This window comes from Chrysemys picta, chromosome 22 (genome assembly GCF_011386835.1).
Source record: "Chrysemys picta bellii isolate R12L10 chromosome 22, ASM1138683v2, whole genome shotgun sequence".
Lineage (NCBI taxonomy): Eukaryota > Metazoa > Chordata > Testudines > Emydidae > Chrysemys > Chrysemys picta.
The window spans coordinates 16,938,216-16,965,051 of record NC_088812.1 but is presented as its reverse complement, the minus strand read 5'-3'; the positions used below and the strand labels follow the sequence as shown (position 1 = coordinate 16,965,051).

The 26,836-nt window shown below is 52.1% G+C and overlaps 1 protein-coding gene across 5 annotated transcripts; it reads left to right on the top strand.

Moving 5' to 3' along the window:
* AAAS (aladin WD repeat nucleoporin) lies at positions 1-26,829 on the top strand. Of its 5 annotated transcripts, none has more exons than XM_024109906.3 (18): positions 1-159; positions 485-620; positions 2,325-2,452; positions 3,649-3,704; positions 5,322-5,413; positions 7,427-7,473; positions 10,483-10,581; positions 12,746-12,955; positions 13,875-14,018; positions 14,350-14,470; positions 16,635-16,759; positions 17,443-17,503; positions 18,504-18,594; positions 19,347-19,440; positions 20,135-20,202; positions 22,340-22,421; positions 24,165-24,249; positions 24,907-26,829. In XM_024109906.3, the coding sequence occupies exons 2-18, from the start codon at positions 498-500 to the stop codon at positions 25,051-25,053; spliced, it is 1,773 nt and encodes a 590-aa protein (XP_023965674.1). In that variant the 5' UTR covers positions 1-159; positions 485-497; the 3' UTR covers positions 25,054-26,829. The 5 variants fall into 5 exon arrangements, with proteins under 5 accessions (XP_023965674.1, XP_005307789.1, XP_023965675.1 ...); XM_024109907.3 differs by having other exon boundaries at positions 51-193; XM_005307732.5 differs by lacking the exon at positions 12,746-12,955 and having other exon boundaries at positions 26-159.
* The last annotated feature ends 7 nt before the right edge of the window (positions 26,830-26,836 follow it).

Here is a 26,836-nt window from a genome sequence, read left to right as displayed (position 1 = left end):
CTTTAATTGCCGGGCCGCTGCTCTCCCGCGTGCTTCTCCCCCTCCCACCCGGCACCAGCGAGCTGCCGGGAGGGGGCGAGCGCGGGCCGAGCGGCGTGTCCCGAGCGGGCTTCCGTCGGGTTCTGAACCGGGCCCGGGAAAAGCAGGGGCTGGTGCCTGGTAACGGCGGAGGGGTCGGCGGCCTCCCCCCAGGGTCTGGGTGGAGGCAGAGCAGGAATGGGGGTGGCGGGGGCCCCGGGGGCACGTGTCCCTCTCTGCTGGGGCGGGGCCCCCTTGGGGCACGTGTTCCCCTGACCTTGTCTCCGGGCCCCGTGCGGGGTGGGGAGAGACGAGGCGATGAGTGTGGGGCGCTGGGGGCTGGGCTCCCCCGGGCCTGCGGTGGGAAGGGGACCCTGGGGCAGGGCGGAGGTGATGGGCTTGAATGCCCCCCCCCGGGGGGCTGCACTCCCCTCTCTGACCCGGCCCGGCCCGGCCTTCTCCCCAGGACCTGCCGCGGGATGTGCTCCCTGGCGCTGTTCCCGCCCCCGCCGGCCCCCGGAGATGTCACCCTGTACGAATTTAACAACGCGCTGGTCTCCGGCCACATCTACGAGAAGCTGCCGCTCGCTTTCCAAGACCAGGCGAGTGCTGCCCTCCCGAGGGGCCAGCTGGGGCCGCCTCAAGCACATGTTCCACCAGCTGCTTCTTGGAGACTCTGCCCCGCTGGGATGGGCCTGCTCTCCCCAGGGGCAGGCGAACCAGAAGGAGATCAGTGGACTGAACCCATCTGCTGCTCCAGACCAAAGGACCAGGACAGCTTGTGGCTGTTTTCGGGTGGAGCAGGACTATAACCCCGCAGAGTTTTGGAGCTCCATGCAGGAGCTGGGGTTTAAGTAGATGGGAACAGCAGGGAGCACTCACCACACCAGTCAAGAAGACGGGGAGTAGTCTGGGGAAGTGCTGCTTATTCAAGCCGTGGAGGGACGGGGCCTGCCCCTCTGGTTGTAGCAGAGGGGCATCTGTGCTTTCTCCCAGGTCCCCCTTACTTTAACCCCTGAGCAGGAGGTGTCGTTGTCCTTGAAGGATTTTAATGCATGGAAGAGGGAACTGCCAATCTTAAACCCTCAGAACCGTATTATGTCACTATTTCCTTGTACTCCCACGTCCATCTTTTTGTGTCCACCTTTGTCTCTTTCCTTATACTTAGATTTTAAGCTTTTTGGGGACAGGGACTGTCTCTTTGTTCTCTGTTCACAAGTTATCTAGCAGAGTGGGGCCCTTGTCCCTAAGTGCGGGTCCTCAACCTGCTTTCTTCGTAGTTGAAGATGAGGGAGACTTTGGCTTCTGGCAATTTCCATCCAGCACCCAATTCACAAATTGGAAAAAAAAAAAAAAAAAACCCACCAAAACGTCAAAACCTTTTTAAATTAATCAACATTTTGACAATTTGTAGAAGCCGCTGTGCTTCCTGGACCAGTTTTTTTCTGTTTCCTTTCCTATGTGACCTTCTCCTTTTTAGGAATCCTAGTCACTTATTTCCCCACCTGTAGCTATAATTATGGTGTCTGCTTAGCTGGCAATGGAAGCTGGTTTCTGATGAATGAGTTGTGATCAACTAGCACTCACATTGTTAATATGTTGTCCTAGCATATTGCTTACATCAAGTTGAGAACATACCCTTTAGCTCAAGTTGTTCATTACTTAAAGGATAAGCTCCATCTTTTTGATCTGTGTTTGTATAGCGCTGAACGCACTGGGGTCTTGGTTAATGACTGGGGTTCCAATACAAGTAGGATTCAACCTCCTTCCTCAGATACAGGTGCATTTAAAATGGCTGGCACGTGCCACTCTGCCAGTCCTGGAGACTGACTCCTTTGTTTATGCACAGAGCAAATACAGTTGGGCACAACATGGCAAGCGTTCCCTATATGCCGCCCCTGCCAATGTGCCTCAACCCTGATCTGGTCATTGAACCAGCCTCTTATTTCTATCAGCCCTTGGCGTCTTTGCTGAGGTTGCCCACAAGAGGGGTCACTTGGCTGGTGGTTTTTGTGATTATAAATATTTATTCTTTTGTATAATGGCCACAATGTGCCAAATGCCTTGCAGACTTGTGAGAAGGCATATTCCCTGGAGCTTACAGATCCTTGAACTGCACTGACATCTGTCTGCTTGTTACATGCAAGTTGTCCAATGATTGGAGAGTGGTAGCAGCTTTCAGATGCTCTTTGGAAATGGTGTTTTGGAAGTGATTGGTTCTGTGTCCTGTTCCCAAACTCCTCAACCATTGGTCCAACCATTTCACTAGAGTCTGTTTGATTGATTGTTGGTTTTTGTTCTTGCAGTTGGCTGATCTGCCTGTCCTAACCATCCCCAAGGAAACCCTGAAAGCTCACAGCCGGCTGGAGCATAGCACAAAACCTGCCTTCATCCACCACCAGGAGACCCTCTGGAAGAGATGTCTCAATGCATGGTGAGCGATTGTGTGCAACAGAAAGCAAGGAGGCAGCTGTCACTTACTAAGATTGCAAGCTTTTGGGGGCAGGAACCATCTCTTTAAGTGTTTGCACAAGGAGTCCCTGATCTTTGACTGGGTCCCCCTAGGCACGACCGTAACACAAATGATAATAATTAATAATCCGGGGTCGGTGTGTTGGAGACTGAGAGGTGACTGTTCCTCAGATAACTCTGATTGTGCTGGCTGCCATTCAGAATTAAAATTGTGTCTCATTTCAGTTCCCTATGCTGGCCTTTTATAGCAAAGCCCATGCTGAAATTCTCCTTTCATCTCTCGTTTGCAATCAGTGGACGAAAAGCCTGTGCTGTCCTAAGGGCAGGTACAGTGCTGCTTGAGATGGGAAGGGGTTCTGAACCCTAGACTTTTCTGCAATTTCCAAGGGTGGGTGCATGTCACTTGGAAACTGGGAAATGAGGTTGGTCATTTTTTTTTTTTTTTTTTTTTTTTTTTTTGGTCCTGAGGTTAACAGGCAGATCCATGCAGCTGGAAAGCAGGTCATAAGCAAGTCAGGTAGCAGGTTTGCCTGGTATAAACTGACAATTTCCATCAGCTGGGAGGCAAAGGGGTTGGGGATATTGGACCAGGTTGGTGGGAGAGAACCAGCAGTCGAAAGGAGGAAGTCGGTTGTTGACTTTTGCTGAGGGAGGAGTTGCAGTAAGGTGAAGCAGAGCGAACAAGGTTGGGTTGCAGGGAGATTGCGAAACAACTTGAGGCCCTGTTTAGAGTCTGGCTCCTGGATACTGTGTCCAGTATGTTCATGCCAGGACGTCTTGCTTACCTACACATGTGGCTACAGAGAGGGTATCTCAGTAGGGATGGGCTGTTTATATAAGGTATGTCACAGTAGTATCTGAGTGCCTCACAGTTTATAAGGGATTTATCTCGTTTTTTTCTCTCTTCCCCTCTACTGAGGCCAGGCAGTGCTGTTATCCCCATTGCACAGATGGGGAACTGAGGCACGCAGAGACTAAGTGATTTGCCCATAGCCACGTGGGAAGTATGTGGTGTAGCAGGGAATTGAACCTGAATCTCCCAAGTCCCATGCTAGCAACCTGCATTGCTGGGGGAAGTGCTACTCCCCACCCCTGCTGTCTAGCTTAAACCTGTAGCCTTGTGATATGTAGGAGACTCGTATCGTTTTCTGTCCACAGGCGCGATGTGGGAATGTGTGGGGTGCTTAACGAGATAGCAAATGCGGAGGAGGCAGGTGAGTCTGACTGTGGCATAGGGGAGCAGCCCTGGCTATGTGTTGGGAAGGAGTTAGGTAGCTGTCTCCTAAACCTTTTCATGCCTTGATCCCTCCATTCCCTTGAGTCCCTGTCTCCTGGGACTCTGCTGCTGCCCCCTTCTCATAATCTGGCCCCCTTTCTATGTCCCTGCTCTCCCCACCTCCCTGTGGCTCCTCTCTCTGTTACGTGAGTTAGTGAGGAAGGGGTTCTAGCACTGAGCGGATCAGCTGGAGTTTGTGGGGAAAAGGAAGTGGGGACAGGGTTGACCTCTTCTGAAACAGCTGAAGCTTGATACGAGATTAAAGCTGCCACTCCGTCCTTTCCTCTCTGTCAGTGCCTAGAGTCACTGTAGGACATAGAGGGAGCTGCTGCTGCCACAGCAACAAAAGCTTAAAGCAAAACCCATCTGTTCATTTCACAGAGGGGAAATAAAACCCAACCGGTATCATCCACCGCACGGAACCTGACATAACAACCCGACCCGTAATGAGAGAGCAGCGGGAGACTTGTACAGACACGTCCTGTCTGAGGCTGTCTCTGGGGGGGAGCTGTTGGATCGTGCTAGCTCAGTGCTGCTCCCAGGGACAGTAGGCTAATGATGTCTGGTTACGGTTGTGCTTAAAATCCCATTTTCAGAGTTACCTGCTGAGCCTGTAAACTGCTTTCAAATGAACATCCACAGCCACACAATACCATAGTGTCTCCCACCCTGAAGGATCCCAAATAAGCTCTATGTAGGAATTGCTCCCCTGGAATAGCTGAGTAAATGACCTAGAGGTTGCCTTGCTGGTTAGTCCAGTGGTGGTCCTGGTTCTGTATCTTGTTCCCAACAGTGCCCAGGACCAGATGCTTCAGACAGAGGTGCAAGAAATCCTCTAGGGGATACCTTGCCTCCCCCAGGGAATGTTTCTTCCTGACTCCTACTAGGTAGAAGTTGGCTTAATCCCTGAAGCAGGAGGGTTTAGATCCCTGTCAAAACACCTGGGCTTTGGTGGCGCTGTTTTCAGTCCTTACTGTTGTAACTCTGGTGGTTATTTGTAGAAATCTCTAATCCGTCTTTGAATCTTGCCAGCTCTCTGCTTCAGTGACGTATTGTGGCAGAGAGTTCCACATGCTTTCCCCCCACACACAGTTAGCATCTCCTTTCTGATTCCGCGTGTCAGTTTTAAATTTGCCGTCTTTCACTTTTGTTAAATCAATAAATCCCTCTCCGTGCACCTCACTCTCCACAATTCCCTTCTGATTTCAGCGGACTCATAGCACTTCACTGGGGTTTCCCGCGCTGTCCGTTGCCAAGTTTGGCCTGTACCCCCTCACTGCTGGGTGCTGCCTTTCACCCCGAGGTGTCTGCATTTCCATGGCACTTTGGGATTCTTTGGGCAAGGCCAGAGCCACAGAAATAGATGGGATTATTTATTAAATCCGATAATGGTCCATGAGATGCAGACAATACATGTGACAGTCCTTAAGTTTCTGGGTTAACTCTAGTCTGTGCATCCTTCTTCAGTCCTGGCTTGGAAAATCACAATTCCAAAAGGATTGACGACCCTCTTCGCTTTTCCTTCCCATTCTTATATCCCTCTCTTTCTTCCTAGATCTCCAGTGGATGAAAACAGGATCACGCTGGGCTTTGGCTCTGTGCCACTGGGTCTCCTCTCTCCACGGCTCCCTGTTTCCCCATTTGTCAGTGAGTGCTGTGAAGAATGAATCTGTCCCTAACTATTACTGAGGCCTGGACTGCACTAGGAAATTACCTTGGTATAACTATGTTGCTCAGGGGTGTGAAAAATCCACCCCCCTGAGCGATGCAGTTAAACTGACCTAACCCCTGGTGTAGACCCTGTCAACCTAGCTACCTCCTCTTGGGAAGGTGGTGTACCTATGCAGACAGGAGAACCCCTCCCATTGGTGTAGGTAGTGTATTCACTGCAGCAGCTGCGTTGCTGCAGCGTTTTAAGTGTAGACAAGTCCTGAGTGTAATGGAAATGCTGGCAGATGTGGCACATCTTGTGATGGTAGCTGTTTGTGCACTGCATGGGGGTGGAGGGTCTGTACGTTTCCCTGACCCTGAAGCTCAATCTCTAACAGGGTGTAACATTGGACCAGCTGGGCAGGAATATAAATGATGTTGGCCCTGTTGTATTACAATTAAACTAGGTGGCCTCATGCCCATTTGTGGGCTGGGTCCATCCCATTGCCTTCCAGCAGCATGAGAGGTACAATACAGGCATCAAGGAAGCTGGTCTCCTGGCCCAAATTAAAAATGATGCTTTGAACTTGCAGCGCTTTTCACCTGAAAGGGCTTTACTTAGGTGGGTTGGAATTAGGGTGACCAGACAGCAAGTGTGAAAAATCGGGACGGGTGTGGGGGATAATAGGCTTCTATATAAGAAAAAGCCTCAAATATCGGGACTGTCCCTATAAAATCGGGACATCTGGTCACCCTAGTTGGAATCATTATAGATGGGGGAAACTGAAGCAGAGAGAGGGCAAGTAACTTGTGCCTTTGAAGCTTAGTGAGTCAGCGGGAATAAGAACCCAGGTTGCCTGATTCTCAGCCCAGTCCACTCGGCCACAGCTGCCTCGCGGATCCCCTCAACCCACAGAAAACTCAGACGCCCCCAGTCTCTGAATTCATTGCAAGGGGCCAATGATCATAACTGATCAAAGACCAATCAATGCAGACATCCTGCCACTCAGAGGGTGGCAAATACCTCCGGCAGAATCAGTCTGGTAACTGGCATTTTGGCCTACAGTGCGTGTGATTACAAAGGGTGTCACGTCCCAGTTCACGTGTCCAAATTCAGCACTGACTACAGACGTGGGGCAACCTCAGAGTAATTAAACTAGCAGGATCTGCAAGTTGAGAAGCAGAGTGATGCAGTGAACAGAGTACTGGACTGGGACTTGGCGAGCAGGGTTCTGATCCTGGCTCTCACTGACCTGCTTGGCCAAGTCACCGACCCACCCCGTGCCTCTGTTTCCCCCACCCCTTTGTCTATTTAGATTGCAAGTTATTTAGGGTAGGGACTGTGTAGCTGCGTAATGGAACCCCAAATTCAGCTGACTACTGTAATAAAATAATAGTAAGTTACCATTTAAAACTCAAGATGGTTAAAAATCTCCTTTGTTTATAGTGACTGGGATTTCCAAAAGGACCTAAGGGAGTTAGGCACTCAACCTTGTTGGAAATCAGTGGATGCCCCTCTGCAAATCCGAGCTATGATGTATTCCTCTAATGCTGGCTTGGCTGGGCACTCCTGGTCTCCCTACACTGCACTCAGGAGGTGTGACTGCAGCAAATATAGTGTGGTTAGCTAGTTCAAAACTAGTTTGAGTAACAATAGCAGTGACGCTGCAGCAGCAGGTGCGAGCCCCATGTCCTGCTGTTGTTTGTCTGTGCGCTGCAGTTGTACCTCCCAATTGCAGTGTAGACACAATCGCTGAATGTTCGTTCGGTCTGGAGAAGGAGAGCAACAGGGTACTGAAAAGCAAGGGTTAAATATGGCAGAATATTCCAGAGGAATGGTCGAGGGTGTGTATGAGGTGGGTGAAATGTGAAAACCTCTTAACTGATAACTGTAACTCCCATCAACTTCTTGTGGCTCTGATACCCACTCCACAGGCAGCTGCTGCCTTCTCTATGTGGTTTGCCAGATCTGCCACTGACGTGTTACTTCTTTTTCCATCTGTCCTTAAGCTATGCAGTGAAGACATGATTGCGGAGTTCTCCCAAGCGGTGGACTGGTAAGTTCTGCACGCTGAGGTTCTGCAACGTGTGCATACCTAGCTGGGCTTTTATAAGGGTGCCCAACGCGTTGGGGACTGAGTGCCTGCAGTGTTACAGAGAGGAGGAATAGTGCAGTGATGAGGGTGTTGGGTCTCCCAAGTCTGACTCCCTGCTTTGCCTTGGGCAGGTCACTTTGTCTGCCTCAGTTCTCCATCTGTAAAATGGGGTTAATGGCACTGCTTGGGTACTACAGCAATGAGGGCCTTAGATGATCACCTAACTCGTAGCTGTGCTTTTAATCCATAGAGCTCCAAGTGCTTCATGCACGAGGTCAGGATCATTAGCCCAATTTACAGATGGAAAAATCAAGGAGGAAATTACTTGCCCAAGGTTACTCAGCTCTGGCGGGACTAGAACCCAGGTCTCCTGAGTCCCAGCCCAATGGGCCGGCCACTGAACCACAATGCCTGCATGGAATTACTGCCTCTTGCGGTTTCAGTTTGATCCTACTTCTGCACCTAACAGGCATCTTGGTTGCTGTGCACCCCAGGAAATGTTAAATCTAACCTCCTGCCACCTGCGTGGTGTTATCCCTGTGGTATGTGTGAGGCCCAGAGGTGGAGTGACATGCCCAAGGTCACACAGTCAGTGGTACAGTTCCAGCCTCTCTCCCTTAAACTAATAAATGTTTTCTGGGAACGGGAGGGATTTGATAATTGGAGAGAGTCCAGCGGAGTGCAGTGAAATTGATTAGCGGGCTGGGGCACATGATTTATGAAGAGAGGCTGAGGGAACTGGGCTTATTTAGTCTGCAGAAGAGAAGAGTGAGGGGGGATTTGATAGCAGCCTTCAGTTACCTGAATTCTTGCCGCCAAGTTAAAGAAGTATGGGCTGGATGAATGGACTGTAAGGTGGATAGAAAGCTGGCTAGATCGTTGGGCTCAACGGGTAGTGATCAATGGCTCCATGTCTAGTTGGCAGCCGGTTTCAAGCGGAGTGCCCCAAGGGTCGGTCCTGGGGCCGGTTTTGTTTAATATCTTTATTAATGATCTGGAGGATGGTGTGGACTGCACTCTCAGCAAGTTTGCAGATGACACTAAACTAGGAGGAATGGTAGATACACTAGAGGGTAGGAATCGGATACAGAGGGACCTAGACAAATTAGAGGATTGGGCCGAAAAAAACCTGATGAGGTTCAACAAGGACAAGTGCAGAGTCCTGCACTTAGGACGGAAGAATCCCAGGCACTGCTACAGACTAGGGACCGAATGGCTAGGTAGCAGTTCTGCAGAAAAGGACCTAGGGGTCACAGTGGACGAGAAGCTGGATATGAGTCAACAGTGTGCTCTTGTTGCCAAGAAGGCTAACGGCATCTTGGGCTGTATAAGTAGGGGCATTGCCAGCAGATCGAGGAACGTGATCGTTCCCCTTTATTCGACATTGGTGAGGCCTCATCTGGAATACTGTGTCCAGTTTTGGGCCCCACACTACAAGAAGGATGTGGAAAAATTGGAAAGAGCCCAACGGAGGGCAACAAAAATGATTAGGGGTCTGGAGCACATGACTTATGAGGAGAGGCTGAGGGAACTGGGATTGTTTAGTCTCCAGAAGAGAAGAATGAGGGGGGATTTGATAGCAGCCTTCAACTACCTGAAGGGGGGTTCCAAAGAGGATGGAGCTCGGCTGTTCTCGGTGGTGGCAGATGACAGAACAAGGAGCAATGGTCTCAAGTTGCAGTGGGGGAGGTCCAGGTTGGATATCAGGAAAAACTATTTCACTAGGAGGGTGGTGAAACACTGGAATGCGTTACCTAGGGAGGTGGTGGAATCTCCATCCTTAGAGGTTTTTAAGGCTCGGTTTGACAAAGCCCTGGCTGGAATAACTTAGTTGGGGTTGGTCCTGCTTTAAGCAGGGAGTTGGACTAGATGACCTCCTGGGATGTCTTCCAACCCTGATATTCTGATAGCAGAGGGCCAGGCAGGACCACAGACTCTGAAAAGTGCCTAAGTTAGACTGACCCTGTAGTCCTGCGTTTACTCTCAAGGGCTTCTGGATCCACTTTACTCTCTTTACAAGTCAGGTAGCGAACTTCCTAATTGTCAGTGCTGCACACTCCACCTGGGCTCTTGGTATTGTCTTGGGTTTTCTCTGCTACCACTGATACGAGAAAGTGGGACTCGGCTCCAGCCCGCCCTCCTGTGGCTGTGTCACCCTTTGCGGGACTAAGGGGAATCAACAACCGTCTTGTGTCCATGAAGCTAGTAGATCAGACTTGCAGCCTGTGGGAGTCCCTCTTCAGGCTTGTTCAATTTTGGGCACAGTCCAGTTGTACACATTGGGCACTGCTGGAGACAGGCCTTGATGTTCCAGCACTCAGATTCGGAAAGGCATTCTCCAGGATATTGCTATATTTGACATGGTGCTCTTTGTCCTGACATCTCTCAAGCTCTGAGTATGCTTTCGGTGGTACTTATCTGGCCCCACGACAGTAGTATCTGAGAAACTCACAATCTGCAATGTATTTATCCTTCCAGCAGCCCTATGAGGAAGGGCAGTGTTATTATCGATGGGGAACTGAGAAACAGGGAGACTGTGACTTGCCCAAGGTCACGTGTGGCAGAGCAAGAAACTGAACCCAGGTTTTCCGAGTCCTAGGCTAGCACCCATCCTTCCTCCCTAATGCATATGTATAGAACTACTGAAATCCAGCTACTTCTGGGGTGGAACTGAGGGGCTTGCACATTGCACTGCATAACAGTGAGGGAGTAGTGAGACTTTTTTATTTATTTTTTTGCTAGGGACCATAGTGCCCCTTAGACCAACTGAATTCTCAAAGGTTACTCCTCTTGGTAAGGATGAAAGTTTGAGGAGACCTTGCTGGGGTTTGAACCTGATACTTCACCTTTTCTAATCCATCCCTTACTGTCTTTACTATCGGGCAATCCTGTTTTGCATCTCAGCCTTTCAGACCCTTGTGGCTGTGTAACGCCGTGTGATCCGTTCTCTCTCGCTCATTGTTTTTCCAGGGCTGGCTGCTCCATCCGGGCTTTTGCCTGGCACCCTCACACCAGCAAGTTTGCGGTGGCCCTTTTGGACGACTCTATCCGAGTTTACAACACAAACAGGTGAGGAGTGTCAGGTTCCTCGTGCTGCCACTGGCAGAGTAAAGACCCACTGGGGCGGCAAAGCTTGTGTGATGGCGAGGGCTCATGCAATGAGGTACGGACACCTCCACTGCTGCTACAAAGACCTCTATGTATCCCCGTTCTTGGGGTCTGGGAGCCTGAGCCACAAGCTACTGGAAACAGCACTCCTCAGAGGCCGCCTGAGCATTGCTTTGCTGGCCGAGCTTCGGAAAGGGAGGTGCAGCCTCAGTTGTCTCCCGTCCTTCCTGCCGTATCTTGCAGGGACAGGAATCTGGCACTGTGTCTGAGTCTGCCTTTGTCAGAGATCTCCTGGCAGGGTCACACCCCAAGCCCACGGGACCATGAGGCAAGGCTCTGAGCCTTCCTGCTGCAGGAGTCCCCGTGCACAAAGGCCGCAGCCCTAGGGGCTCCGTGCAGGGTCCAGACAGGCTGTCGTCTGCTCCTGAACCCTTGATTCAGGGTTCTAAGCTGACTCTCGTGCTCTGGCCAGTGCGCATGAAGACTGAGGTTGGTTTCAGGTTTGTTGTGGGCCCCATGGAAGCTGCAAACTGATGTCCTCAGCGAGAGGGGAGTCTGCGTCCTGTGTGGTGGACCTCTGTCGCAGCACAGTTGTTATCAGACCCGTCTCTAGTTCAGCAGGTCAGGTTCCTAGAATGACGCTGTCGGTGCGAGGCCCTTCTGCTGTGAAACCTGTTAGAACCTTGGTGGCTGCAGCCAATGTCTTTGTTCTGAGCATGAGGCTGAGATTCCTTAGGAAGTTCCCTTCTTCCCCATCAGGTGCCTTCAGACCTCCAGGCTCCTTACCCAGCCTACAGTGCCCTTATGCCCTGCCCTGCCACGCAGGGAGAGAAGGTGGTGCCCTGGGGTAGTTCCTTGGCACCAAGACAATCAAGGCAGTTCCAGGGAAGGCAGCACTTCAGCTCTGGGTCTTTTGGCACCAAATGCCACCATTCCAAATGCTTCTCCAGTATGTCCCAAAGACTCTGCATCCCCTCCCCCTCCTCCCCTCTGTAACCCACCTCTGATCCCTGAGCTAGCCAGTCCTTCCATCACACGCACGTCTTCAGCTCTTAGCTGGTTCTTTGTGTTCCCAGAATTTCTCACTGCATAGCAGAAGTTCTTATTGGACGTTCAGTAAAATCTCCGGATCCTGCGGCTAGCCAGTTTTCTCTCCGTTTCCCGCCTCTGTTGATCCAGGCCATCCCATCGGAAGGAAAACAGCACTCGCGGTGCATAGCGAGGAAAGCTGGAATGACACTGCAGCTGGGTGACGTCCGCTGTCAGCAAGGCCTGGCCCTTGAGTGTTAGTGACGGGAGCCAGAGTGTCAGATAAGTGGCTGAGCAGAAAACTCCCCAGCCTGGGGTTCAGACCAGTCCTGTAACTGAGGATGCCCCATGGGGGTCCTTCTCCCAGCTCCTCATACAAACCTTTCCTCTGAGCACCTGTGCAAGGGGCGTGTTGGGGCCCAGCACTGACCCCATGTTCCCTGGAGAGCAGGTATGTTCCTGCAGTCTCTTGAAGCCAGCATAGCTCCTCTGGCACGGAGGCCTCCTTCAGACCAAGGCCCAGAATTGTTAATAGCGCACCTATCGCCTCGCCAAACTAAGCAGCAGCTGTCAGTAAGGGCTGATCCATTCGTCTTCAGGTTAGCACCTAAGAAATCCATATTTCCCTATTCACATAAGAAGAACACAAGAACATAAGAAAGGCCGTACCGGGTCAGACCAAAGGTCCATCTAGCCCAGTATCGACAGTGGCCAATGCCAGGTGCCCCAGAGGGAGTGAACCTAACAGGCAATGATCAAGTGATCTCTCTCCTGCCATCCATCTCCACCCTCTGACAGACAGAGGCTAGGGTCACCATTCCTTACCCGTCCTGGCTAATAGCCATTAATGGACTTAACCACCATGAATTTATCCAGTTCTCTTTTAAACTCTGTTACATCCCTAGGTGGCTGGGCTAAGCAGTAGGAGAGCAGAGCTCGTCTCATGTGCAGCCTGGAATTTGTCCCTCTTCTCAGGTGATGGCTCAGCAAGCAGAGCAGGTTCAGACTGTCTCCCGCTGGCCTGCGAGAGGCTTAGATAGGGGAGGTCTCTCGCGTTTCCCCCTTGGGCATCCATTGAATTTCGTCTCTCCTGCAGGTCTCCCCACTCTCCAAGTGGGTCCCAGCTGGCAAGTAAAGGCATCCTTAAAAGAAGACTCTCCCAGCTCATTCTGAAATGCTGCCGGCTTTCCCCTTCGCAGGCTGCATCCCCCGGCTGGACTTTCATGCCAGCAAGTGCCAAATCACCCCCATTAACTGCTGGGACTAGGCTGCAGGCAGCACCGGGCACGCCGCTTATACAAACTAGGTGCGCTGCCATCTCTCTGTCCTCTTGAGCCCCTGAACGTTGCAGCTCTGCCACCCTCGGTTGTGATCTTGTCAGGTTCCCCCAGACTTAGCAGTGTCAGGGCCTGGTCATTCCTTCAGGGGACTCCTCCAAAGAAAACCCAACACCTTGCTGGAAGTGGGATTGGCGATTCAGTACACCCGCGCTGCACTCAGTCAGTCGTGACCTGGCGTGGTGCTAGGGGGCGCTGTCTTTCAGATTAGGTATAAAACTGAACTCCTGGGGGATCTGTGAATTGGCCGCAGGTAGTTAGAACTTTTCCCAAGTATCAATGTGTTCTGGTCAAATTCAGCCGTGTCCCGCCTGCTTTAAATCCCCCTGGTATTCTTTACCTCCTGCACTGAGCTAGTGTGCAGTGCTATGACACAGCTGCTGCGTTCTTCCCACCCAGAGGGGGGCCATGTTCCAGTGGCATGTGTACGGGCCCTGGGATCATTTCTTTCTCTTTGGTTATACCCATTACCGCAATGCCCGAGTGCCTCATAATCTACAATGTGTTTACCTTCAGAACCCTTCAGTGAGGCAGGGCAGTGCTATTATACCTAGTGACGGAGGCACCGAGACCAAGTGTCTTGCCCAAGATCCCACAGGAAGCCTATGTCAGAACAGGGAATCGAACCTATGTCTCTAGAGTCCAGGCTGGTGCCCTAACCCCAAGGCAATCCTTCCTCTCCATTTAGGACAAAAGGTGCTAAAGAAATAGAAGATCATGTTAGGTCTCATAGAACTATGCTGTATGCACATCCCGGGCATCAACCCAGGCAGAGTATCTGGAGCTGATGACTAAGCAGAGGCAGATACCAGAGGTGCCGGTTACCTTGCTGCTGCTGTGAATGCTGCCTTTGTCTCCCATGTCACACCCCTCTCTCCTCTCTTGCAGCGCGACGGTCCCCATCCTGAAACACCGCTTGCAGAGGAATGTGGCCTCGATGGCGTGGAAGCCACTGTGTGCATCCATCCTCGCCGTGGCATGCCAGAGCTGTGTCTTGCTTTGGCACTTGGATCCTACTTCCCTTTCCACCAGGTAACCAGCCACCTGGAGACATGGCCGTGCCCCTGTGGTCTCTTCCCATGTTGCCAGCATCTCTCTGCTGGCAAAGAGGCTGCCTCTACAGCCTGGGCCAGAATCCCATGTGTCTAGTAGTTCTAGTACACCCATCACCTGGGCGAACAGAGCAGCATGCTGTCATTAAGAGCCCAGTTCAACGGTGTTTGGATCAAAGCCACCTACCCATCAACAAGCCACTTGACACAGACAGATGTGGCTACATGTCCCCTAGAAATTAGCAGCCTCCCTGGAACATGTCAGAGCAGTTTGGTCCCTACTAGCAAGGTATCTCTCTCTTCTCTTCCAGGCCTTCCTCTGGCTGCGCCCAGGTGCTTGCCTACCCCGGTCACAGTCCCGTCACCAGCCTGGCATGGGCCCCCAGTGGAGAGATGCTGCTCTCGGCCTCGCCTGTTGATACTGCCATGCTTGTGAGTAAGGAGGGTCCTCCTACGTTTCTCTCTGCCTGTGTCCTCCTGTAGTGCGGGGAGTGGCTGGGGTGTCTCTACCACTCAGTGCTGGATGGAACAGCAAGACCCGCTGAACTCTCAATCACATGCCCTAGGAGATGAGTGTGACTGTTTCAATGGAACAGAGGGTCCTGTTGCTTTTTACAGATTCAGACTAACACGGCTACCTCTCTGATACTGTTTCAATGGGTTTCCACTAGTAACTAGCACTAATAACTGTGTGCCTAGTTCAGGGGTGGCCAATCTGTGGCTCCGGAGCCGCATGCGGCTCTTCAGTAGTTAATATGCGGCTCCTTGCATAGGTGCTGACTCTGGACCTGGAGCTACAGGTGCCAACTTTCCACTGCTCAACCCCAGGCCTTGCTCCCACTCTGCCCCTTCCCGCCCCCTCCCCGGAGCCTGCTGCACCCTTGTTCCTCCCCCCTCCATCGCAGAGCCTCCTGTACACTGCAAAACAGCTGATCGCAGCAGGCAGGAGGCACGGGGAAGGAGGGGGAGGTGCTGATTGGCAGGGCTGCCAGCGGGCAGGAGGTGCTGGGGTGGGGGCTGCTGACGTATTACTGTGGCTCTTTGGCAATGTACATTGGTAAATTCTGGCTCCTTCTCAGGCTCAGGTTGGCCACCCTTGCTGTAGTTGGTCATCCCCAAGATTTGAACCTGCGATGTCTGGATCTAAAAGCATGGGTTTCTACTGCCTGGCCTACAAATCCAACTCCGCTAAGTAAGAGGCAGTAGTGGGCTCACATCTCTGCGGCCCCGCCACTAGAGAGGGACAAGGATCTATATAGATACTAACGTAGGTCGCGTTAGCATTAGTCCCTAGACCAGTGGTGCTCAAGGTAGCCTTGTACTGCTGGTGTGCTGCAGAGGACTGGAAGGAACCTCCTGGGTCCTCAAGTCCAATCTCCTGCCATCACAGGCGACCCTTTGCCAGAGGGCCGTTGAAAGCCTGCTGGCGACGTCGCTGCCTTTTAGTTTCCAGCTGCCAAACTCTATTAAAACAGCTAAAAATACATTAAATTGGGTCCTGATCTTACTCTTCCATGTAGTTGCCCCAAGAATGCTGTGTGATGGAGAACGGGAGGGAAGGGGGCCTCTGCACTCACGCCTGGCCCAGAGGTGCCCGGGAGACAATCTCCGTATTAAGATTGAGAATCTGAGCTCCCCAGCTCTAGACTGGCCTCGGTTTATAGAGACCCTGAGATGGAGTCCAAGATTGCACAGATGGTGATAGTGTCGCTGCAGGCCTGGGTTTGATTCCACCCAGCTCAGTTTTGCAGCAGTCGGCCAGCTCTATTCAGAAACCTCGCACTGCAGCAGCAGGGAGCTGCAGGTCAGGAATGAGGGGCAGTGGCAGTGCTGCTGCGAGGCATGGGGGGCAGGGAACCTGACAGGAATAGCAAGGACGGTGGGTCAGGGTTAAGGGCCGTTGGCAGCACTTTGTGTGGGAGGTGCTTGAATAGCAAAAGGGCTATGGGTCAGGATTGAGGTGCGTTGGGCAAAGAGTGTGTGTCTGGCTCAAGCTAGCCCTGTCTGTGAGTAATATCTGGACACCCTGATAGAATTTTAGGGCCAAAACCTCCTGGCCGGGGGGCAGCCTGTCTGCTGCTGTGAAGAAGCCCCATGTTCAGTTTCTAGATTCTGCGGCTTGCTTCCTGGGCCAGCAGGACCTGGGTGGTTTGGAGGCAGCGTGTTTGAGCTTAGGGATGGGGCGAGCTGTGTGCCTATGATCTTGTGCCACCAAAGTTCATTCCTGATGCTCAAATCCACTGTGTGCGATTCACAACTTCCAGCGAGGTTGTAGAGAGCTGCAGAGTGGGAATTGGTCTCTGACATGACCAAAGGGACTAAAATACTGCTCTGACTGGGGAAAAACCATTCCCTCCTTGATGTGCTGCAAGGCTGAGGCCTCCACTGACACTGTGACAGCTTAATATTGAAAAGCGTGGCTGGTGCCTGTCAGGCTCTTCCTGGCATAGCAAGAACCTGCCTGGAAGACAGCGAGCAGAGGTGCACAGATCCTTTCCAGCTCCCAGCTGTTTATGGGTTGGAGACAGACAGACTTGTTTTTCCAGTATGTTACCCTCATCTTTCCCCCCACACACACACTTCTCTCCTTCTCTAGGTGTGGGATGTGTCCACGGAAAACTGTGTCCCGCTGCAGTGGTTTGGAGGGGGTGGAGTCACTTACCTTGCTTGGTCACCCGATGGCAGCAAGGTGCTAGCAGCCACACCCTCAGCAGTGTTCAGGTGAGGATGAGGAGTGCTGGGACCTGTGAGAGCATGATCTAGTGGTTAGCGCATGGGACTGGGAGTCAGGAGTCATGGGTTCTGTTCCCACCTTTGGACTGGGGCAAGTCACCTTCTGTGTCTGCACCTTGATCTGTAAAATGGAGAGGATGTTATGGACCTATCTTAGAAGGGGTTGTCAGTCTTCATCTGTAAAGTGCCTTGAGATGTGGGGGTGAAAGATAACGGAGAAGTTCTTCACTCTTCTGCTGCAGGCAGGTGGTATCTGGGTGACAGCATCTCCAAGCCCTCCATCACTGCAGGTTTTCTGGCTTCAGAGTCCCATGGCTTTGCTGTATCTCTCTGTCCCTCCCCAACCAGTAACGTCTCCCCCCCTGCCTAGCTCCTGCCATCCCCAAGGGGCTCCAAAATGTTCTAACTTTAGCAAAGCCTCACACTCCTCAAGGAAGCCGCTGTTCTGTGGCTTAGTTCAAGGCAGTATCCAGGAGTTTGCACACCCCAAACGTCGGTGAAGACCATGTTGTCTGCCTGCTGATGGCAGTTGTTTGGTCCCTCTCAGAGAAGCAGAACTGGATTAACCCTTGTCTCTCAATGATCTTGGTCTAACACAAGAATTGAAATGGAGATGCTGGAAATACAGTGAGTCTGCGCTTTCATTCACCCCGACCTATGGTCTCTTCCAGGGTTTGGGAAGCTCAAATGTGGACGTGCGAGAGATGGCCCACCATCAAGGGGCGCTGCCAGGTATGTGAGGTGGAGGGTTGTTCCTGATTCCGCGCTAGTGAAGGAGAAAGCACTGAGTAGATTGCTCTTGTGAAGATTAAAGGACAAACGGCTGAACTGTGAGGTCCTTCCCCCCCCTCACTGCCCTGCTACGTACCAGGTACACAGGAGCAGATGCAGTGAGTCGCCCTGCCTTGATCATCACCCTCTTGCGGGGTGAGACTAGCTCTCTGCTTTGTTCTCCAGATGGGCTGGGCCCTTCCTGATGCAAAACTGGGAATTTGATCCAAAGTGGGGTAGTGTTTTGTTTTTGGTGTGGACTCCCATCCTCTAGGGTAAGAACAGATAAGACCCATCAACCTCCAGCCCCTGCTGTCACAGGCAACCCCTTGCCAGAGGTCTGTGGAGAGTCTGCTGGGGACGCGGCTGCCTCTCCTTGTTTCCAGCTGTCAAGCTCCATTAAGTCAGCTAAAAACGCATTCACAGAGAAAACCTTGAGCTGGATCACAACAGCATAAGACCAGTGCTTCACCCCCAGCACCCCAGACTTTCCCTCTGTCACATGATGGAGTCGTCCCTTGTTCCTGCGTGGGGTGGAGAGACTTTTCCTTCCATCAGGGTCAAACGAAGGCCTCGATCTGCGCTCATTAAATACCCCAATTCTGATCCAAAGCACCCTGGGATATCGGCCCCAGGGTCCTGGCTGAATTCCACTCTCCCTACCTAAACTCCCCCGGCAGTGCGAGTTGGCTGCTGGATTCTCCTTCCCTCCCTGTCCTAAACTGCTGGGTTACAGCAGAGCTGTTCAGCAGCTGCTGAGTTAGCTACAGAGGTGGCTGCGTTACAGTGGTGGGCAAATGATGCCGTATGGGTTGAGCACCTAAAAGCTGAGTTAGCCACGTGACTTCCATGACCGTTAAGGGGAAGCTGAGTGGTTAGCTCTGAGGATAAAAGGTGCCCTGTTGTTGTTGCAAGTCATTCTCATGGTCTGGTTTTAAACGCGCGTCTTTCCTTCCCACAGACAGGGTGCTGGAGCCCGGATGGCAGCCGCTTGCTCTTCACGGTCCTGGGGGAGTCGGTCATTTACTCCTTGTCCTTCTCGGAGTACAGTGGTGAGTATGTTAAACTTTCCAAGAGGAGATTGTCTGATTCCTATAGCCACGCTGGCCTCCCGGACGCTTTCCAGCCAGAGCTTTGCCTTCCTCCTGTGTGCTCTTGTTAATTTCCTGCTGGTCTGGTGAGCCCACCCCGGGTGCTGACTATGAAACACACCAACCAAAGCCCGTGTTTGGGCTCATCTTTCATTCTGTTTCCTCTCCCCCTCCTTAATCCAGCCCATTGTGTCATAACATCCTGTAGTGCTACGTGTCCGAGGCACACTCTAGTGGGGGGACAGAACTCTTTGTGAATTTCACGATGCTTGTAGCTCTGAGTTACTGGTCATTAGCCCAGTGGGGGGAGATTTTCAGAAGTACAAAGGGGAGTTAAGTGTCCAACTGCTATGGACTTTCAATGGGAATTGGGCACCTAATTCCTCTCTGAAACTGTGAAAATCTCCCCTTTGTAGTCTAAACCACAATGCAGCTGCTTCTGGGGTGGGGCAAGGATTCTTTGCATCTGTTGCTGTGCACTGTTGAAGTGGCTTAGGCCAGGAAACAGAGAAGAATCCTGCATCCAAGCCGAAGTGCAGGGGCAATTTAGGGAGGCAGAACGGAACAACCCGTCATGGGATTTGGTCAGGACATGGGGGCCAACACAGCAGCCACAAGCGGATTCCACGGATCCACGTTGTTCCACACGACTCGGCAACTTTAGCTACCAGCTGAGTGGCAGAATTCACCTGTCTTGGTCTCTTCCATTCCAGGCGAGATGCAAGGCCAAGTAGGAGGATCAAAAACGGCTTCTATTGTGGCAGACCTGTCTGAGACCACCTTCGAGACGCTGTATGGGGAGGAGAGGTGAGAGCAGGGCAGCTGGCCCTGCTACAGGGCTGCGGTGGGCAGAGCGAGTGGGGGGACGGTGCCGCAGATTCAGGCCCTGAATGGAAGATGCAGGTGCCGATGCCTTAAAATAGCTCCTGTGTATGTTACTGGAGATACACCCCACACTCAGATCTGTGTGTGGGGTGTATGGGGCAACACTCAGTGCTTGCACGACATGTTTCTCTCCCAATCTCTTTTGTAGGTGATTTTCAACGGTAGATCGATATCATTGCCCAGAGCCTGGTGTAAAACAGGCAGGCCCTTTTCTCTCTCTTCCCAGGTTCTTATCTCTGCACCCGTGATCTCAGTCACGGCCTGCAGCAATCCTAGGTGACTGCAATTCTGGGTAATCCCTGAGGTGGGAGAACTAGGTATAGGTTGCATGTAGCAGATGAACAAAGCTGACTTGTGTCACTTGTGACTTCATCCGAAGGGGTCCCAAGCCAAGGCCAAGGGTGGAAGACTGGGGTGTATCCCAGTTATGCTTCTCTGTCCCCATAGAACAGAAATTCTGTGATGCAAAAGGCAGCTTGGAACAGAGCTCGCTTGGAAGGAAACGGTGTGTGTGGGGCATAGGCTTCTTCCAAGCCCATCTAGCAAGCGAGGTTCCTGGCAGCTGAGCCTAGCTCACAGTGATGCTGCTGTCTAATGCCCGGTGCGTTGGTTTCAGGATCGGAGGGGAAGTGCACTCCATGGTCTGGGACCCCAGCGGCGAGAGGCTTGCGGCTCTCATCAGAGGTAAAACCTTAAGCCCTTCAACCCCCTCGCCCCCAAATGGGATTTTCCTAAGCGACCTTGGCTTGTGTAACTTGGTTCCCCCACCCCATGTGAGGTTAACCAGGGAGTGGGAGCTGCATCATGCAGAAGGGGGAGGGATAGCTCAGTGGTTTGAGCATTGGCCTGCTAAACCCAGGGTTGTGAGTTCAGTTCTTGAGGGGGCCATTTAGGGATCTGGGGCAAAAATCTGTCTGGGGATTGGCCCTGCTTTGAGCAGGGGGTTGGACTAGAAGACCTCCTGAGGTCTCTTCCAACCCTGATATTCCATGATTCCAAGGGAGGTGCAGCTAGCTCCAGCTGAGAGAAGTGGGTGGTCTCCTCTCACTCCAGAGCTGATCCTCACCTGAATAGGCTCTTCCCCATCTGCGTTAAACGGCTGCTCCTGCCCCCCAAATCCTCTACTCGCAGGCCAGGAATCGGGTGGGCTTCACCCTGCCACTGGGTCTCAGCCTTCATCTGCATGAGCTGCCTCCTTCAGCTGAGTCTGTAAACTCTCTGGAGCAGGGACCTGCGTGTTCGTACAACGCCCAGATGGGGCCCCGGTTCTGCTCTGCTATACTGGTAACCGGGGAATGCTCTGTTGCTGCCATTAGACCTACAACCTAGAGGCCATTTCCAACCCACTGAACCATCCAGTCCCCTGAGCTCATGCAGAGAAGTCCTGTGTGCTGCGTGGAAAGCTCAGTCCAAGAGAAGAGGAGTAGCTGCAAAACCAGGGCCGGTCAGGACGCATGGTACAGTGACAAGCCATGACTGGTGCCCTGTGCTATGCCACCCCCCCAGCTGGCCCAGGAGTGAGAGCAGGTGTGTCCTGCATGCATCCAAGCATATAAAATTGCATGCTTGAGAGACTTAAAATAATCTGCATTTTACAGCAGCAAGCGGGAGGCTGCTGGGATTCTCTTCAAAGGCTGGTTATAAATGAGCCACCTTTGTTATTCAGAGAGCAGGAACCCAAAGGGATAGCTCTGTACCAACCCCCTCAGAGAGCTCGTGCAACTCCAAAGAGGGCTGTCAGGAATGTGGACAAACTGTGGTGTCATTCCTGCCCAGGGCCTGGCCGGGGAGTTTACCCGCATCTTGGCCTGAGGGCACTTTTCATCCCTTCGAATGCCCCTTTATACCACTTGAGCAGTGTCAAGTGGCCTTAGTCATGAGAATCCGCCATCTTCTGTCTTAAAAACGCTTCTTTCCTCTATTGCCCTGTGAAAGACCCCACAAATGACGGGGAAATTGTCTGTCCAAGGGAAGCTGCCTCCCCCAGCTTGCTGTGTAAAGCCACTGATAAACTAGGAGGAACACGCATATTCCCCTCCCCCCCCCCAATCTTTCAGTTGTAGGTGTCTTAGGGTGGGATTTTCAAAAGTGGAGCGAGAGGATGGTGCAGTGGTTAGCGCCCCAGCCTGGGACTGAGGGAACCCAGGTTCAATTCCCTGCTCTGTGGACTCCCTTGGGGAACCTAGCATGTCGTGATTCCCCCTCTGTCCAGTGGGGATAAAGTCTCATGACAGGGAGCGAGGATAAATAGGTAAAGACTGTATCTGAGCGCCCCCACAATGGTAAAGAGGGCCAGATAAGTATCGTAGATTCCCCCCCTTACCATAGCATCTGAGCACCCCACAATTTTTACTGTATTTACCCTCACAACACCACTGTGAAGAAGGGCATGGCTATTATTCCCATCTTATGGGCAGGGAACTGAGGCACAGAGAGCAAGTGACTTGGCCGAGGTCACCCAGGAAGCTTGTGGCAGAGCAGGGCTTGAACCTGGGTCTCCCAAGTCCTAGGCTAAAATCACTCTTGGCTTTCTCTGATTCAGCACCTAACACAGAGTACAAGACCCACTGGCTTTTGATCACTTAAGTGCGGTTGAAAACTCCGCCCTAGGCATTGCTTGTCCCAGTCACTGGTCAATAACGTTCTGACGAAAGTGAGGCTCTCTGGCTCTGATCCAGTGCAGAGAAAGGGGATCTGATTCTTAATGAAGAATCACCCCAGATTCCTGCTGGGACCTGCTGACAAATAGCGATTTCCTGGGCACCGCTTGTGTCTGAAAAATAGCCAATGTCTGGTTCACTTGCTTTTTTCCTCTTTGCAGGGAATCCCGAAACCCCTGAAAGCAGGACGATCGTTGCTGTGTTTCGTACCCGCAACAGCCCCGTGTTCGAACTCCTGCCATGGTGCGTACTGGTGGCTTAAGGAGTAGCTCTCAATGCCATAGGATTAAAGGCAGCAGAGGGACCGTTCTGATCAGTTAGTCTGACCTCCTGCAGAACACAAGCCAGAGAATTTCACCCAGTAACTCCTGCGTCAAGCCCAGAGCTTCTGTTGGCGGGAGGTCATGTCCTTTAGAAAGATGCATCCAAGCTTGGCGTGATACTGAAGAGGGTGCTGGGTTCTTGGTGCCATTCCCTCTGAATGGGCACTGAGCTACCACCCAGAGGTGGTCCTAGGGTGGACTGTGTCGCCACAGGGTGCTGTCTTTCAAGTGAGTCATAAAACAGGGATCCTGACTGGCTGGTCCTTAAAGATCCATGATGCTGGGGTGAGATCAGGGAGTGGCCTCTGGTGTCCTGGTCGAATTCGAGCTTGTGTAATTCCATTCTGCCTCGTGGTGCTGAGTACCCTCCGTTGGCACTAATCACTGAGGACACATTGCAGGATCAAGCCCTAAATTTCCCCTCATTGGATGTTGCATTCTGTGGTTCCTGCCCTAAACTCTCAAGGAAATGTTAGCGTGCTGTGTTGTGCCCCAGAAGTGACTGCATCTCTGATGGAGCAATCCCTGCCATCCTGGTCCTTTTTCCTGCTGTCAGGGTGGCTTCCACCAAGTTCCTATTTTAAAATCAAAACAAAAAACCCTCCTTGCAAGGCAGGAAATAAGAGACACCCATAAGAGTAACAACCCCCTCTCCACAACACCAATCCATACAGCCCATGCAGAAGGCTAATGGCATTTTGGGCTGTGTAAGTAGGGGCATTGCCAGCAGATCGAGGGACGTGATCATTCCCCTCTATTCGACATTGGTGAGGCCTCGTCTGGAGTACTGTCCAGTTTTGGGCCCCACACTACAAGAAGGATGTGGAAAAATTGGAAAGAGTCCAGCGGAGGGCAACAAAAATGATTAGGGGGCTGGAGCACATGACTTATGGGGGAGGCTGAGGGAACTGGGATTGTTTAGTCTGCAGAACAGAAGAATGAGGGGGGATTTGATAGCTGCTTTCAACGACCTGAAAGGGGGTTCCAAAAAGGATGGATCTAGACTGTTCTCAGTGGTACCAGATGACAGAACAAGGAGTAATGGTCTCATGTTGCAGTGGGGGAGGTTTAGGTTGGATATTAGGAAAAACTTTTTTACTAGGAGGGTGGAGAAGCACTGGAGTGGGTTACCTAGGGAGGTGGTGGAATCTCCTTCCTTGGAGGTTTTTAAGGTCAGGCTTGACAAAGCCCAGGCTGGGATGATTTAGTTGGGGATTGGTCCTGCTTTGAGCAGGGGGTTGGACTAGATGACCTCCTGAGGTCCCTTCCAATCCTGATAGTCTATGATTAAGGCCCCAGAACACCATGACACGTGTGAAAGATCCACACCTGCACACAAGACCATCAAATCCCCAGATCCTGTCTGTGTCACATCAATGTTAAAGATCCCGTAGCACTGTACAAGGGTCGGGGTAAGGGGATTTACCCCAGGCCCAAATGTCCCTACTCCTTCTCTGTTTGCTCTCCACCCCAGAGGTGGCTGCACCTTGCTGGTGTGGTATGAATAATTTGACGCGCTGTGGTGGCAGTGTAACGATGCCTCCCGCAGCGTGAAGGGATGAGGAAGGGATCCCAGGTCCTGTTGCTCGCAACCCATCGCTGGAGGAGTGAGGAGATCAATTGGCCACAAAGTCACCGTGTCCCCTCTCTCTCTCTTCCCTAGTGGCTTCCTGCAGGGGGAGCCAGGGGCTGAGCCGCAGCTGATCGCTTTCCATCCCTGCTTTAAGAAAGGGGCCCTCTTGACTGTGGTGAGTGCAGCCTTGTTTTTCGGGATCTCCTGGGGGGAGGGGGGTCCCAGCTGAGACACTCTGAAGCTGGAGGCTTTCTGAACAGTCATCCTCCCCCCAGCCACCCACCCTCACAGGCCCTCCACGACGGAGGAGCAGGAAAGATCTCCCCGAACCACACAGCTTCAGCGGAGGTGGGACGGCTCTGCGGCTGCTAGGAATGGGGCTTGAGGGTGCCGTTACCCTAACCCTGGATCTGTTAGCATTGAAACGGGGGAGGCATCATTACCAGCCCCCATGAGGGCCTCAGGGGCCTCGAGATCTGCTGGCACTGAGAATGGGAGGTGCTGGTATCCTGACACAGCCCCATACGCTGGGTGTCCCTAGGCCTTGAACTGTCAGAAGCTGGGACTGGACGACAGGGGATATATCCCTCAAATCGCCCCATTCTGTTCGTTCCCTCGGAAGCGCCTGGCCCTGGCCACTGTCGGAAGACAGGACACTGGGCTAGATGGACCTGTGGTCTGACCCAGTCTGGCCGTTCTTAACTCTGGTTCTGTTGGCATTGGGACGTGGGTCTAATATCCAGCAGAACAGGGATCTAGTTGGCTGGGATTTGGGGTGTGTTGCGCAAGCCCTGTGCTCATGTTTCTCTCTCTCTCTCCCTCACCCCCTCAGTGCTGGTCTACAGGGCGGATCAGCCACGTCCCGTTTTTCTTTGTGAGCGCCCAGTTCCCCTGCTTCAGCCCCAGCCACAGTCCTGTTGTGGCCCTGAGCAGCAGCAGCGCCAGCGTGCGGGAGCAGCCCTTGTTTTCGGAGCTGTGAAGAGCAGAGCGGGGGACCCTTGGGCCAGGCTCCATTTGAACCCTGCTGGGCCTTTCCTTATTATGCTGCTTGTGCTGTTCTGCTGGGTAACCACGGTGCTTGCTCCCTCTAATGGTTACTCCGCCCTACCACATCCACTGGGATCATGCTGGGCACTGATGGATTTTATAATTTGTCAAGAGAGCCCCGAGTCTGGACGGGGAGCAGTTTTGTTTGCTGTATAAGGAGCCAGCCCAGGGCGCGAGGCCCTGCTTTGTAAAGCCGCTTGGTGCTGTCTGGATTAAAGATCCCACTTCCATTCTGGCTCCCGTTCTCTTGCACCTCCCAGTGTGACCTGAATGGCACTCGCTCTGCATCCACAGCAGCTCAAGGGCTGCACTTTGGTGTTTGCGCTGGGGTGGCTCAGAGCCCCAGAGCTGTGTGACCCCAGGAGATGCTCCGGGCAGGTTTTGAAAGAACTCGCTTCCACGTGCCTTTCATCTGCAGCCACCTGGCCTCAGTACTGCACTTGGTCACAAATGGGGCAAGTGTTTACAGCTTCTGTCTGGTCTGCTTTGTGGATGCAGGCATGCGGTGACCACTGGGAAAGGGCCTGCTTGGAGCTAGGGGGCCTGTTCCTATTAGGCACTGCTGGAGGGCTTTACAAACAAGGGACACCTCTGCACCAGATCAGTATTCTCCCATTCCCTATTGGGCTAAACGAAGCATAGAGTGTGGCTCTCCAGCCCCCTCTAGTGTCTGGATTACATAGGGGTTTCCGTCACAGCCTGAGCACACTTGGGTCTTTCTGTACAGCCAGTGAACGCTCCTGGTTTGGGATCTAAAAGATCCCAGGTTAAATCCCTCACACTGACAATTCTCCCATGGGTGTCATGTTACTTAGAGGTGGGCAAGTGTTGGTGTGGATTGGGGTCATGACGTGGGTGTGGAACCTACGAGTCCTGCCCATGTGACATTACTTCCTTTCTGTATGTTGGATTTGGATGCCCTGTTCCTGTTAATGGGAACTAGGTGTACAAATCTGCTAGGCAGCTCTGAAAAATCTCGGTCCATCTTACATAAAAGTAACAGAGCTTTTTCCATGAGATCAGAGAGAATTCTCAGCCCCCAAGCCAGAGTCTTGCATGTCCAGGGCTAGTTCATAGGGGGTGGCAGGGAGAGGTGGTGTGTAGGGATAATTCTGAAATTGAAAGAATTAAAGTTTGGTTAAGAAAATGATACATTTGCTTTATAGTTCGTGGCTAGCAGGGAGAAGGCCGCACTCAGCAAGTAGAAGAAGGCTGTGAGAATGATGAGTATTACTTGTAGTGTGGGAAGGATGTGTGGTTCCAAAAGTAACTAATGAAATAAAGAGCTGCAGTAAGGAGACAAAAACTGTCTTAAAAGAAACCAGCACAAACCTTCCCACGGTTCTGCTGGTAAACGAGGAGGGGAGCAGAGATAACAAGGGAAGACCTTGGAGGGAGGAAAGTCCCAAGGATAAACTGCTTCAAACTCTGTTTTTGCTAAAGCTAGTAAGTTAGCTGAAGGGTATAAAGAGAACCATGATCTGAAGGTTCTTTGTCAGACCCAACCTGATCACGCTGAAGCACACCAGGGTGAGATGGTTTTCCCTAGGTCTGGCCCATTTGTAAGTATACTGATCACATGCCGCTGAATACTTTGTTACTGTATTGAGTGTAGGGATTGCTTGTTTTTCGACTGTTAGGCATGTTTAGAGCCATTGTATAAAATACCATTTGGCCTTTGGAATTAATAAAGGAATTTATGGTTGAATTACTGT